This window comes from Halyomorpha halys, unplaced genomic scaffold (assembly GCF_000696795.3).
Source record: "Halyomorpha halys isolate HHAL.00 unplaced genomic scaffold, Hhal_1.1 Scaffold1035.1, whole genome shotgun sequence".
NCBI classification, from domain to species: Eukaryota; Metazoa; Arthropoda; class Insecta; order Hemiptera; family Pentatomidae; genus Halyomorpha; species Halyomorpha halys.
Genome location: NW_027107491.1, coordinates 707,138 through 723,769, shown reverse-complemented (window position 1 = coordinate 723,769; position 16,632 = coordinate 707,138). Strand labels below are relative to the sequence as shown.

At 30.6% G+C, this 16,632-nt stretch overlaps 1 protein-coding gene across 3 annotated transcripts in view; it reads right to left on the bottom strand.

Moving 5' to 3' along the window:
* LOC106687992 (uncharacterized) overlaps positions 1-16,632 on the bottom strand; it is a 278,550-nt gene that overhangs the window by 65,112 nt on the left and 196,806 nt on the right. For all 3 annotated transcript variants that reach the window (XM_067045859.1, XM_067045858.1, XM_067045860.1), the window contains 2 exons: positions 16,108-16,300; positions 13,764-13,811 (listed from right to left, as the gene is read on the bottom strand). In XM_067045859.1, coding sequence (XP_066901960.1) covers positions 13,764-13,811; positions 16,108-16,300 — 241 coding nt within the window. The remainder of the gene's footprint in view (positions 1-13,763; positions 13,812-16,107; positions 16,301-16,632) is intronic.

The window sequence follows — 16,632 nt, the reverse complement described above, 5'->3', positions numbered from 1 at the left end:
ACAACTGTATATAAAAAAAATACAACCAGTAAATTTGATCATAATGACATAAGATATGATACAGGATGTAGAGAAACTACCCAGTAGTAGAACTCTAAAACAGTTTACAATATAAGGTCACGAGGCCATCTTCTTTTCAGGCGCCTTGGAGGATTGCCAGGAATGGAAGAGGAAGCAAGGTTAGACACGAGTGGGTTTGGGTGGTTAGGGATCAATTAAATATAAAACGTAAATGATTAAAAAATTAATTAAAATGGAAGCAACTAAGTTTTTGTTAATTGCTGTCTATTTGGTCACTTCTGACATACAAGGGGGTTATCTACAGGTGACCACCCTATTCCAACCATAGAGTCAAAAGAGGGTTCCCCACGAAATGAAAGTCAACCCTCCAAGGCGGGGATCAAACCGGCGCCATTGCAGTTACAAGGTCGCTAAGTGACACCTTAAATCTCGGCTACAATCTATAATTTATAAAATCTTATCCCACTTGCCAAATTCGTAAATTACTTAGGATATTATATCATATCATATTAATATATTATAGGGTATTAGTTCAAAATTGGAAAGCGCCAGGAAAACAATGTACAAAATGTTACCCACTTTTAACAAAAATTTAAAATTCACCAATGAATAAATTGATACTCTAAATATAAATATATCTGAAATATTGTTTTTGGTACCAGGTTTGGAAAAATATCATTATTAATTTTTTTTTTTTAATGAGGAGAATTTTATTAATACTTTTCCTGTAAATTATTCTAAAACTAGAACGTCATTCTTAAAATTGCCCTACTATTCAGTGATTACTTTATTTTTATTTATATTTAATAGTTATTTACTTTGTATTTTTACTTAATATTGCAACCAATACTTATGACCAGAGCTAAATAACAAAGAAACCAAATTAATTTGGTAATGAATCAAAATCAATTAAAAATGTATATTTCTGAAATATTCAAATTATAAGTCAGCGAATAATTGTAAGCCCAATTTTTCCTAAAATGGAAAAAGAGACTTTGTTAAGTGAGCAATCGAATCTTCAGTTTGACGATGATTCTTTTAGCCAAATATATTTTTTAATTATTGTTTACAAACAACTTAAAACAAAAAAAAAATATTCTTCTAAACATTAAATCTTAAGTGTCAGTTAGCATAATGAATGGGCGAAGCTAAGAGTAAAAAAAAAAGTAAAGGAATGCCCAAAATAAAATTTGAGACCCCTGAACATGAATCCGGCCTCGTGTTTTATGCTAATTTTCGCTCTATCCATGTTTACATAGGCAATATATCATAGGTTAGGCAAAATTTGTAGGTTAGCTACAAGGACAAGAAATATAATTCATATACATAAATAAACTCAAACATTTTTTGGCTTTAGTTAACAATAGATCCGTGGTTTATAAATTTTAATATAATAAATATATTCTTAAATTTTTTTTACATAAATATTAAAATTTGGAGTTTAATTACAGTTGCAATATGGAAAAAAATAGAACAGCTTAAGGTTATTTTATAATTTCATCAGAAAAGTGATTGATTAAATCCTGAGGAATAAATCACAGATGACAAATGACTTTCAATTTAGGTATATAATGACCTATGGAAGAAATGAATAATTTATTTTTAATTGTCACTATTCTTGAATGAACTTTTTTTTTTTTTACCATTTTTATTACAGAAAGGCTTAATATTACCTTAACATTTTTCGTTATCTCAAGATATGAATTTTTGTATATTTTTACTTGCTTTACCAATAGTAAGCTACCGTATACTAAACGAGTCAAAGTTTCAATGTGTAGTTTTCAACGGATCAATCCGTATTTTAATACATTTCATGTATTATATATTTATGAAATACTAATTTTTAATTTATTGAAGGTTATGAAAAAAAAGGCTTAATATTACCTTAAAAAATGTTCGTTCTCTCAAGATATGAATTTTTATACATCTACTTGTACATACTTTACCAACAGTAATCGAGTCAAAGTTTGAATGTGTAGTTTTCAACGGATTAATTCAAAAATATATTTTTGCTATTGATCCATCAAGATTCTCTCTCCCGATGACTCATCCTTGATTACCTCATTCATAATACGCAATGACTGCTCTGCAACAGAGGACACGCGAGAAATACCCTATTAAGGTGGTCAGGGAAACCCCTTGACTGCTCTATTTCTCAGACCTAGGGTCGGTAGCTAGTTATGGAATCGACTGTTTGCCTCTTAGTGGTGGAATAATAGTTCCCTTAGGACAAAGGGGTATTCTAAACAGAACCTTCAATAATTCTCTTAATTAATTAAAATTTTGTCAATTTTCAGCTTATTCAGTGGAATATTTTCTCACTATCATTCTAGATCATGTAATTCATGCACAAAAACAGGGACACAAAAGTTAAGAATTGTCAAATATTGATGAATAATTTTTCAATTCCACATTATGGAAAAATAATGTGAATGTAAAACATAAATTTCTGGCGTCAGAAGGATGTGCTCTTTTGTTCGCGCTTGATACAAGTATTTTTAGTGTAATAAGACTTTTCTAAATATTTTCGATGTCCGCCATTTTTAAACATCTCTGCTTTGATTTGACGAGCAGAAGTGATTGATATTTCATGGATATATGACTACAATTTTTTTTAAAAATAATACACTGCATATCGTCTTGGCTCTTGGACTATAAATTTGTATCAACTTGAGCGCTTATAAAAAGTAGATTACGATTCAAATAATCAAATTGTTGAGTAATTTATTCTTTATAAGCAATTACATAATTACGTTCTTAGATATAAAAAAATCTACATTGTGTTAGTCCAAATCAAGTTAAATGAGCAATTCTAAAGCTAGATCTCGACAGTGTCGACATAAAGGATATTGAGAACACGATGACAGCCGTGTAAACTATTCTCATTGCCACGCTCGATGACTGATGACTTCGATGACTAGGCCCTTGACCATTAATAGTACTGACAACTTTGTCAAAATGTTAGATAACAAAACAGTTAATTTATAACCTGTTATATTCTCGAGAGACAAATCGACTTTTTTATTTGTCATTTATCAGTTTCCTGAGTCACTATTTCAATTACCTAAGTCCTTAATGCAATATCTGCTTTATCATTTACATATCCATACTTGATTGAAGTGACTTTTTTTTGTAATATTAATTAACATTAATGAACGCATATCCTGCCGGTGAAGCAGTTGGGGAATTCACATCGATTGCCCCCTTACCTGGAATCACCATATGAACATCAAACTAACTCAAACCTACGCAAAGTTAGCAATGCTATATCCTATCCTAATTAGAAAACCCAAATTAAAACCAGAAACAGCTATTCTTATTTTTAAAACAATTCTCAGGCCACTGCTGATGTACGGCTGTGAAGTCTGGGGAGCGGGATACTTTACGAAAAGGAAAAAAATTTCTTTTCAAAATAAAGTCGTAAGAATTGCAGTGGATGCTCCTAGTTTTTAAGAAACAGCCTCTTGCAACGTTAATAACAAATAGAGACAACAGAGAAATACATCAAAAAAAGGTTCATGAAGTTCCACTCCCTACGGTTAAAGGAGCAGTAGAACTTGGGAAATCCAACCACAACCCGAAGACTGAAGCCCAGGCTGCTGCAGGACATCCTGTTATAAGTTCTGTTTTTATCAGTTCTCTTACTGTCACTCTAAAATTTTATTTTATCTTTATTTTTTTTCTCTTCATCCTTTTCTTAAATTCACTTTTTTTTCCATTAGAAGTTAATTATTTACTTTGTTAAATCCATAGATGTCATTGTTTTTGTAATTAACTTTACTTCTATCTTTTATTAAGAATTATAATTTTAATCTTTTTATTTTGTCTTAGATATTTTTTATTTATAACATTGTATATAGTTTGGGGTACCTTTTGTGTGGGACCATACTCAATAGTTAAAAAAAAAATGTAGCTCTTACATTAACCATGTAAGGCTGTACTAAGCCGTTCTGTTATTAAATAAATTAATAAATAAAAATTTACGCCTAACTTGGATAAACACAATACATTTAAGCTGTTGGGATAATATACATATAACAATAAATAGTAAAGTTCTTAGGCAAGCTAATATCTAAGATCAAGATATAATTTCTTAATTTGCATTTCATTAGGAACTTGTTATGAATGCAAACTATGTTGGACATTACCTGAAATCTAGGGCATAGATGGCGAACCTATCTACATTGTTCCAAAAGAGATACACATCGGGTAGAGAAAAAAAGTTTAAAAATACAAAATTCCATTTGAATCCAAATTAACATGGAAATCAAGATTTTTTTTCTGGTATGTATGTTAATATCCGACTATTTAATCATAATGTTTGATATTTGAAAAAACAAAACTGGTGAAGGTCTTATGAGTTTTATAAAGACTCTTTTTAAGATTAAGATGGTTAAAAAGAAGATAATTCTAACTTAAATAATTTGTTATTAACTCACTTATTTCTTAAAAGTTCAATGCATAATTTAAAAAAAATATTACTATCAGCTTTTAAAACCGTTGAGGATTGGTAAAAGTTTTTGCAACATACGAACTCATAAATGAAAATATGAAAAGCTAAAATAACAACTTTGTGTTGATCCGCTTTAATTTTTAATTTGAATATGTAGCGGTATATCTATTATAATATGTATGGAAATATTTTTTCTTTTTGCAAGTTGCGAAATATTAATTAAAGTAATTATTATTCAAATGTTTTCTTCCGACTCAGTTTTAATTGAGTAATGTTTTTTAATAGTAGTACTTATGTTCTATTTGCAGAAGTTCATGAAAATAGAATACTGCTGTTCTAAAATCTTCATAGAAACAATCTCGACTTCACCAGGCGTTTGAAGTGTACTATTTATCGTAAAAAAATATTCTTTACTCAAATTACACCAGTTATAACAAAAACCTTCAATAAATCTGTCAAACATAAATTATAAATTTAAGTATTATTTTTCAAAGAGACTTGGTATTCTATAAACTCCTTAATCATTTTGGTCGTAAAAATATGGCATTAAACAGAAAATACAAATTTAGTCTGTTCTATTTTTGAAATGAAATAGGTTGTTATTTTTATTTTTGTACAAGACCTAGTAATATTAATCAGAGTTTTAAAACGTTCTACCTTTTGAGAGAAAATTAACATGTACCGGCCATTTTCGGACTTAAAATAGAATAGAAAAAAAATTCTAAAACTATAATCCTTACGAATAAAAAATCTGTTAAGAAAAAACGTATTTACGGCCATATGGCGTATTACATTATTTAAAAAAACAATTAATTTATTATTAAAAAAAAAATAAACATACAGTTTATTTAAGAAAAATATAAGAAAACGCGTTATATTTCTATTATAAAATATAATTAAAATAAAGAAAATATTTTATAAAAAACGCTTTTGTTTAGTAAAAAATGCCAAATGAATAAGTATAAATTTAAAGTAAAAAGGAATTCTTGTAATATAAACAGTGAAAATACTAATGAAACGGTGAGAGAAGCGAAGAAACAATTTTCATTGAGGCGTAAGTACTGAAACCAGAGCTTTAACATAATAACATATAACCCAAGATTAGCTAGCGTTTGAATAGATTGAGAGAATTGGAATCGACGTATTTTAAAAGTGCCTCAGGTAGGGACATAAGGGATTTTTAGAAGGATAAAATTCCAACAATTAGAGCGAACAGGAGCGAGAGTTAAAATGAGACAAAGGAGTATACAGGTTCTCAGTTAATGGGAAGGTGGGGATCTGGAAGGAGGAATTAGAGGAGATTGCAAACATTGGAAGAATTATGATTACAATATTGTCTACAGAAAGAGAGGAAAGGTCACACAGAATTAGACTTAAACTACTTTTGTAGCTTGCCTTAAAATTAAATTAACGGCTTCTATTTATGTGACGTCTTTACTTTTACCGTATTTTACACATGGGTAGTATGTTGTTCCCTAAAAGAATATCTTGCAATATGTTTCTGTCTTCCAGAAATTTTTTCACTATTTTTAAATTAACTGTCCCCATCTTGACCTTTCTTGCTTCTTATTTATTTTTTTTTTTTTAAAGTCTCTCTAAAATTCTCCTATACCTATCTACCTCCCTCGTTACATGTTCAAACCACTTTAACTTCATAGCGTTGAGGATGTTTGTGGCTATACCATGTTTTTTCCATGTGAAAAAAAAGCCATACACCCCCGAGTGATAGATCCTGATGGTCAACCATAAAGCGACCTGAGGTATAACAGAGCAACCTTTCAAACGAAATATATTATATACACAAAGAGATATATATAAAAAAAGTTGAGGAGGTCGGAGACGACTGATGGTAGAGAGAGAGAGATAAGAAAGACAACATGGGACAGTCCGCGAGCCCCGACTTAATATTCATGAGCCGAAGAGACCAGGTAAATAAGGACCGCCCCGTGTTCACATACATCACCGCCTCGGCAATTTGTCACTCTCTCGCTCCTATAATAGAAACTACTTCAAGTACTCTGGCGTATCTCGCCGGTGACCTTAGTCGAGAAAGTCGGATTCCCTCAAGTCTGAATATTATTCAATTTTCAATATGGAATAGTTGGGGAAAACTTATTCCTAAATCCAGGACCTTGCCTCGAGCTTTAGTATGATGAAAAAATATATTTTAGATTAAATCAGCGGTGTGTAGACAGGTATCTGTATACTCTCTCGGGATACATCTAGTATATAATAAATACATGGTATATAATAAATACATAGTATATAATAAATACATGGCAGTCAAGAAATGGGTTCGAAGAAAAATTTGGTTTGTGGTGAATGCAAACCACATCTTCCGATCTCTTAGATTTTCTAATGTTGTTTGTAGTTTTAAAGATATAATGAAATATTAATTTTATTTTCAACATTTTCAAACAGCTTCTTATTCCCCCTACCTATACTTGGTAGACTCATCAATTTCGATTAGTAATTATACATAGTTGTCATCAAATTAATCGAAAATTGGTGTGAAATAACTGACTTTTTTCTCCTCTGGTCTCTTGTACTAAACGTAGAAGACGGAATCTGATGACATCTGATGATACTGAACCCATTTCAAATTGATTCCCAGCTTTCTTTAAAATTTGGCCCTAATCGGACAAGCGGTTTCCTGAGAAAAATACGTTTACACATGCGAAGGCCAGAGTAGGAGAACCGAATCTTACAAAATAGATATGGGAATAACTAGCTATTAATTATTTATATTATTATTCATTAATTTCTTTAAAATTATTTATTTACTTATATAGTTAACGTTAACAATGGCACTATTTCTAAGACAAATTGACGTATCTGTACATTTTTGAGAGCATTGCGTTTGAATTATTGTTGCAGAATGCTTAGTTGCTAATTTCTGATTTCGATAAATTGATCATTTTGTATTTTTAAATTATTGATGTCACATATTCATTCAAGTATTTTTGGTATTACAAAGATGGTAAAAAATCACATTAAAATGGAACATGAAGTTTGCAGATACGCCATTTTGTACCGACGATGTACATGGTATACTTGAAAAAATAAAAATCAAGTAACCACAATAATTGTGTTAGGTATTACTAAAATTTCTCTCAACCTTTCTGAACTCCAATTTACAATAGTTTTAAAATATTTTTTTTTAATTATTTATTTATTGTAATTTACAACTGTACAAAATAATACAATAGGTAAATATGTTGTATGTTTCATATACACTTGAAAATCTTGGGAAGGAACCACCCATTGGTGGTACTTCAAACATTAATTTAAACTAGAAGGTCTCGTGGCCATCTTCTTTTCAGACCCCTCGGAGGATTATCAGGGATTGTTAAGGATGAAAGATTAATAATTAATGGGTTAGGATGGTTAAGGAGTTTGGAATGATAAGACGCATATCTGTTTTGGGTCAAATCTGCAACGAATGGGATGTTAAGGTCTTTATGAATGAGTTTATTTGTGACGTAATAAGGAGCATCAAGGATTTTACGTAGGATTTTGGATTGTAAAGATTGGATGCGGGAAGAATTTGATAGTTTGGTGGAGCCCCAGAGCTCAATTCCATATGTCCAAATTGGTCTGATTATTGTAGTGTATACTAATTTTTTGTAGTGAATGGGAAGTTTAGAGCGTTTGTCAAGTAAGTGTAGCAATCGGAATCTACGAGCAGTTTCTTGTCGTTTCAGTCTTGTGTGTGGATTTTAAGTAAGTCTCTTGTCAAGATGGAGTCCTAAGTATCGAATCTATTCAACAGGCGTTAGTGGTGTATCTAGAAAGGATACTGTAGGACAGGAGGGCAGAGGTTTACGACGGAGAGTAAAGGTGATCTGGTGGGATTTGTCAGGATTTATTTAGTTTTAAAATATAAATATAGATTTAAGCAATATGAATGATTTTAAGAAATGATAGATATATAGGAATTTTTTGTTTGTTTATTTTTAAGCTTAAATATATCGTATACGTTTGCTCATACGAGTAGATCTGGCAGGAGCATCTTTTCATATAAAAAATTCAATCCCCTAAAGGCCAGGAATACCGTCGGTAAACATGAAGCCCCGTTGATACATCTTCCACTCCTGCTTCAGAGGTATTCGTCCCCAGAGGCAAATATACAATAAAATATACTTCCGTAGCGGAGTAAGTTCCAGCGTATGGAATATAGAAATTTAATAAAAAGACCTCAGGTGTGCGGTTTTCTAGTTATTTACAATAACAAAATCATTGGATAAGAATTTTGAATAAAAAAAATATATTTATTGAGACTAACTGATTTATAAAAAAGGTGAATAAAGTTAATATGACATTGTAATGGCTAATAAAGAGATCCTAAGATCATTTTCTTTCTTTGCCTAAAAAATTATCGAAATTCCATTATGAAGTTGTTCGAACATCAAAGATTGCTAAAACTTTACAAAAACATTTTTAAAATAACATTTATACAAGTGGAAATGTATAATTCATCTATCGTATATGGACTTCAACAGACTTCCTTTTCTCAAGGAACAGAAACAACTGGATTAGATGCTTTATCACCGCATCCTTGTCATTTGTTTTTTTTTTGTTTTATTTGCGTTGGATTTTATGCATCGGACATTCTTTACAACTCTCTCCCGAAGTATTTTTATTATCGGCTCCATTGTGGTATTTTCCCTGAGTCACACACTCATATAATTATATGTATACACATATATACTTTTTTTCCCACTACATTTCGTCACCTCCAGCCCTGAAATTCGGTGTGAAGGGTTGTTTTCTAGGCAATCCTTCCCGACCAGATCCCCTCCACCAAATTAATTTTTATTATTTCAACAAAATACATAAAACATAACATAAATGTCCTTTCTTTGCCTGAAGGACATTTTAAGGTAGGTTGTAGGATCCGCTGTGTACAGAGGAGCACTGTGGCCCTTACCCGCAGTCTGCGTTGTGCAACCCCTCACGATAGCCGAGTGTTCTAAACCACCAAGATCCCTTTTTATTTTATTTTCAAACCTCTTTATTTTTATATATGGTTACACAATACAAATATGTAATACAATACATTATATATATACAAATTTACTCACTAAGACCCCCAGGGAGCAATGGTCCTACATCACTTTTGAAATATTCGCTTAAAACGGGAAGAGAAAACTTTAAGATAGATTAATCGAGCAATATTTAAATAGCAACTAAATTGGAAAAGGTATATAATAATAAATTATAATATAATAAATAAAAAATAATATGATAATAATAAAAGTAAAAGTGTGTCTCATTCACTATTTCTATTTGGATCAGAGGAAGTTTTTACATTTTTCACTACAGCCCTTAGGAAGCTAACTTTTCTAATTGAGTAGGAGTGTTGAAAATTAGTATGCGAATAGAGTAGAGTAGAGTTGATAGTAGAGAAGAGCTTTTTGAGGTTCTGAAATTTGTTTTTCTCAACCTTACTACATTTCTCGGTTTTTAATGAAACAATCAAATCACTTTTCGCTTTTTATAACCCAAAAAATATGACAAGTGAAGCTTTGTTTCATACTAATATGAAATCACTAATTCATTTGAAAAACAGAAAATCACTAACACGCACTTATGTTAGCCAATTACTCATAAATGACACATTGGGCCACGTTTTTTAATATTACCAAATAAAACAATCCAATTCCACTTCAATTATATATTTCCAATAAAAACTATTCAGTATTATTAACTTTTATGTTACGTTTATGTTTTACCTGCCGGTTTTCAATTTGTATTTTTCTCGATTCTGGAACAAAAAGCAATTTCTTCAAATGATTCGATGGTCACTGGTCGTGTAACATCGAGTTTTTTTCAATAAAAACGTATCCAATAAAAAAAGAAATAATGACTAAAGTGGAATTCCAATCAAGGCAGGAAAATGGTAACGTCAGCGAACTACTCTCACGATCTAAACAAAGTCTCTTCACACTACGAAAAAAAACATCATGTAGTTCTGAATAAATGGATTTTTAACGGTTAAATAACCGTGCAGTTTTTATAGGTTCAGGCAAAAACTAGAGATTAAAATATTGAGGTAAAAATTAGTCTCATATTTTCTAATAAAAATAATATTTCCGGGTGTTTTAATGGCTTATTGATATAAACATTGTTAACGATAAATGAATACCGTATTAAAAAAATAATATTTCTTAATTTATATTGTATATATAATATATACAAGGAGAGGAATCCAAATAAAACTGCACTAGTACAGCATGCAACCGAAAACTAGCATATTTTTGATTTTGAAAATACAATGATTTTACATAAAGAAAATATTACATTCAAAAGGAAAATACTTGAATCCATTTACATATCTGAAAATATTAATTATACAGTAAATTTCAAAACAGATACAAGTATTTGAACCAACACTATGCAGATATATTAAAGTAAAATTAATTTATGAAAAATATAGGATAAATTGAATGTGGATAGTTATAATTAGCCTTGATGGGAATTTTACTAATGAAATAAACAAAAGTGTAATTATCATAAATAATTTTAATGCTTGAACTGAGTGGAGGAAGGTTACAAGCATTGTTGTGACAAAGTTTTAACAAATAGTGACTGTGATAAATGATTTTAATTTTGGTTTAAATGTGAATATTGACTAATTAGGTAGTTAAACATAATGTAGGATATACTTATTAACAAAAATATGTTTTACCTAATGTTTTAATGTTTCATAGAAATTGTTGTTGTGACCTGGGCAGAATAGCCTTTTTTTAAATCATATAGTTCCAAAATTGTATTAAGGTAAGATAAATTATAAATAATAATGTTAAGTATTTTGAAATGTTTGAGGATCATAGATGTAATAAAAGCTGTTTTGTAGTAGATTTACCCTGAGGATGGCCGGATTGGCCGAAACGTCGGACTTATAAGAAAAATAAAATGTGTTGAGACTAAAATGGATAGAAATTAAATGATTTGTTTAAAAATAATATTCTTATTGAATCTTTAACAATTTATGCTGATACAACACATCGTGTTTAAGACATTGACAGCAGTTTGTTATTGAGGATGGTTAAATCATTGGCGACAGTCGCATTTGAGGTAAGCAAAGCAATATAAACTGTCAAGAGTGAGTAAACGCTAATTAATAAATAACAAAAATAATTAATTAATTACATAATAATAATAATATAGGTTTAGTGAACATGAAGGTTCGACGCCATCACCAATCGTCAACATACATCCGCCCAGTGAGACCCGCCCAAACCTAACTACCAGATCAGTTTTGACCATAAATCCCCCTACGCTTTGGTCTTTCCCTCGGACTAGTGTTCTATGCTTATAGACATTTTAGAGATCTGTTTATTACTAAGCCCAACAAACTTATATGGCCACCTTATTGCAGTGCAGTTACCTCAATTTGCCTAGTGATTTCTCTGGTTATCTCATCGTTTTTATGTTGGAATATTTTACGTAGTACTTTTTTCAAAAACCTAAAGGCACTGTTCCTTCCCTTAATACAAGAGGCCACGTTTCACATCCATTAAGAACAGTAGGAAGGATAATAGTCTAACTTTTAACTTTCTGGACAGAAGGCGCAAGCTATGCAATTCCGAAATTTTTTTTTTTAGATATACTACTTTTTATTTATTGATAGACATTACTGTTTGCCACACAGTTGTGGGCAATAGATAATAGTGATGAATGATCTCATACATACTAAAATAAATTAAATAAATGAATAAAAAAAAAAAACTCTCTTGAAATATATAAACAGAAGAATAAACAAAATGAACATAATCAAACTATCTGTATGAAAAATAAATAAATAAAATAATATAAGGATAAAATAATATAGTCTCTAGTCACATTTACACTCTAATATACAATATTTACACAATCCACCTGAGAATCCCTGAGCCCACTCTATCCCCCACGTGTGAGGGATAGAACAGAGCTCAAAAGTTCCCAGCGCATCCCTCTCGCCGCATCGCTGGTAGTGAGTCAATGGAGGCTGAGCAAGTGCTCTAGAGAATTCCGAAATTGAAAAATAAAAAGCATTTCCCGCCTTTAAAAGTCAATTTAGTAAAGATGAAACCTAGAATAAATCTGAGACAACTGGTAAGTTGAATATAAAGTCATTTTTAAATTTTATAAGTTTATGTACGATTATGGAAGTTGTAATAAAACATACTGCTCGAATATTCTCTGGAGGCATTGCCAGAGTTTCTCAACTGGCAACTGGTCTTTGCTTACTTTTTCAATTTTATATTAACTCCATTAATATAAAGTGAATAATAAAAGAAGTTTCTTAATTTATGTTAATTTTTTTACTGATGTTTTATTGTGCTAGAATTAGTATTATTATTTTTTAAATCAATTTTTTTTATATAATTTATTTATAGTTATTTACAACTGTATAAAAATATACAACAAGTAAATTTGCTGTACAGTGACATGATACAGACATGTGGAGAATCTACCCATTGATAGAACTCCAAAAACATTTCTAGAGAAGATCTCGATACCATCTTCTTTTCAGACGCCTAGAAGGATTATTAGGTAATGAAGGAGAAGATAGGTTAGAAACAAGTGGATTTGGGTGGTTAGAAAGTTTATCATGGAAGCAATGGTATCTGGTTCTGGCCAAATCGCCAACATATGGGACATTGACATATGGGATGACTTGATTCGTGACAAAGTAAGGAGCATTAAGGATTTTACGAAGGATTTTGGACTGTAAGGATTGGATTCGAGATTTTGATGGTTTAGTGGAGCCCCAAAACTCAACTCCGTATGTCCAGATAGGCCTTATAATAGTCATGTAGTTCAGTCTTTTGTAATGGATTGGCAATTTAAACCGTTTGTCTAGTAAATGTTGTAATATTCGGAATCGACGAGCAGTTTAAGCAAATATTTATAAAATAAACATGTAAACGGCGTCTCATTTTTATCTAAACTTTCTTAATAATGCTATAGCTTTAAAGAATTTAACTATGCATAGTGATTATTATCATGCAAACATAATGTCTGTAAGAAACAAATGTCTGTGACAAACATTTATTATCCAACATTTTACTTCACTAATTTTAGTGATTGTGATCAATATAAATCAAAATTGTTCACCCCTTGACAAAATCATTCATACACATAATTTGAAACAAATTAATATTTAATAATTTTGTTAATGATCGATTAATAATAATTTACGATTTTTTCTATGTACTCAGAAAATATAAAGCACAATAATTTAAAAAAAAATGAATTGTTTGTTCAAATAATAATTGTATAATAAATAAATTGTACTCACATGCCCAAGAGCTGGTAGTTGCTGGGCTCGAGCGGTAGTTCGTGTGCACTAAAACATTAAAGTTTAATTAGTATAATTAAATTATTTATAGGTCGTATATTGTGATAGAGCCTGATATAATTAGGATAATGACTGACGCTAATTAATCAAATTGTATATGTGACCATGTTGAAATAATATATGGGATTTAATAAATTATACTTATTTGAAATGAAGAAGTAAATATGTCACATGCTTAAATACATATGTGATATATATCATAATTTATGAGAGATTTATAACAAAATATCCGAAAATTTACTGAATAATGTAAACCAATTACATTATGGCTGCTGTTGAATTATTTACAAGTTATTAGAATGTTTTAAAATTAATAAACTTAATCACCATCATATAAGATTTAAAAAATATTCTGATGTTTTCTAAGTCTTTATATATTAATATTTTATAAATTATATTTCTTTATTTACAGTTGTAAATGCATTAACAGACAATAAGGCAATAAATATAATAACAAGGCTGAATTGTATGAATTACATGAGTAGTTAGTTTGTGATATCAAGATGTTTGAGAAATAAATTTGAATGTTTTAGGTCTTATCAGGGTCAGGTATAACTGTGTTTTATTGGAACTAAAATTAAATTTATTTCAAATGAAGATTAATTCATTTGAAATACTTATCTTCATCATAGTTTTTTTAAATTATAGGTTATTCAGTTTGGTCGCAAAAATAAAAATTGTAGTACACCATAATAATTAAAAATAACTAATCTTTGTATTATGGTTTGTCATTCATTTAAAAAAATAATTAATTATTATTTTTTTTATATTAATATGATTAATTGTTCTTATCACATAAAAAAATAAAGGGATGAAAAAATAAGAGTTATTCCACATATCGAACTTATACGTTATATATGCAGAGTCTAGAACAAACTAAAAATAAGCCAAGTTGTAACACAAAACAGAAACACTGAAGGAACTCTTTACTTTCTAAATTAGGAAATGTTCTCAAGACCTGGTTGATACACTGGTATGTATAAACAAACATATGTTAGACGCATATAAATCCATATTTTTAAATAAATAACAATATATAAATATTTCATAAATTTTATTGTATGAAGATAGTCCGGGTGGCGATCAATAAAGGTATCAAAATAGTAAAACAAAACTATTTATTGTTAACCAACGTTTCCCCTCACTTTACAGGGCTTCGTCAGGCCTGTCATTATTTTTTTTTTAAATTTATATAATGTAATTTACAACTTTACAAAATAGGTAAATATGTTGTATGTTTCATATTCACTTGAAAATATTGGGAAGGAACCACCCATTGGTGGTACTTCAAACATTAATTTAAATTAGAAGGTCCCGTGGCCATCTTCTTTTCAGACGCTTCGGAGGATTATCAGGGATTGTTAAGGATAAAAGATTAAGAATTAATGGGTTAGGATGGTTAAGCAGTTTGGAATGAAAAGACGCACTATCTGTTTTGGGTCAAATCTGCAACGAATGGGGTGTTAAGGTCTTTGTGAATGAGTTTATTTGTAACGTAATAAGGAGCATCAAGGAATTTACGTAGGATTTTGGATTGTAACGATTGGATGCGGGAAGAATTTGATGGTTTGGTGGAGCCCCAGAGCTCAATTCCATATGTCCAAATTGGTCTGATTATCGTAGTGTATACTAATGTTTTGTAGTGAATGGGAAGTTTAGAGCGTTTGTCAAGTAAGTGTTGTAGCAATCGGAATCTACGAGCATTTTCTTGTCGTTTCAGTCTTGTGTGTGGATTTTAAGTAAGTCTCTTGTCAAGATGGAGTCCTAAGTATCGAATCTGTTCAACAGGTGTTAGTGGAGTATTTAGAAAGGATACTGTAGGACAGGAGGGCAGAGGTTTACGACGGAGAGTGCAGGTGATCTGGTGGAATTTGTCAGGATTTATTTTGATTCTCCAGTTTTGAAACCATTCTTCAATAGAAGTGTGTCCCTGTTGTGTTTGTGATGCATTAGTTCCTGTTAAATTAAAATAGTTGAGATATTCCTACAACCTACTTCATACGATCAACTATTTTCTTCCAATATTCAAATATTTTAATTTCTTTAAACTTTATGTTAAACTATACCTTAACCGAGTTATTTGCATCACAAAATATTTTAAAAAACAATTCTCCAATATTTTTGGAAATTAAAAAAAATGTACTTCGTCAGCTTCATTTCTATATAAAACAGATTGTAGGACCATAGATACCCGGACCATCTTCCTTTTATCATTTCAAACGGTAAATCATGGATCTTCCACTTTATTGAAAACATTTAATTGAGCATAAATGCAGACACTTACCAGATCTGAGGGTGTAGACTAGAGCCGCAGTGGTGATGAGTACGATGATAGTACCCAAGAGGAGGGCCGCCACCAGTGTTACCACCTTCGACCTCGGCGTCCTCTGTCCTTTGGACTTGGCCGCACAGTCCGGGAGGCGTTCGATCGTGTACACGCCCTTTCGGACGTCGTCGTCGAAGCAAGGGTTATCCATCTGAAAGAGGAGTTATGAGATTAGGAAAGTATGAGGCAGTAGTATGGGTTAAGGTAGATGCATCTATATTAGACAAAGGTTAAGTTCTAACTTAAAAATATAGGAGTGTTAATGAAAATAGGTTTGTGAGTACATAATTGAAAGCGAAGAATGGAATTTGATCCAATATCACTTTTATGAAATTCTATGGAAATCGGTAAGTAATAATCTAGGTATCAACACATGGTCTCCAGTGAAATATAATACATGGCAACAACCTTTTAAAAGAATATATAAGAATATGGTCAGGGTTGCGGTCAAAAGTGAAACAAAAATAGTTGTAAACTATTTTT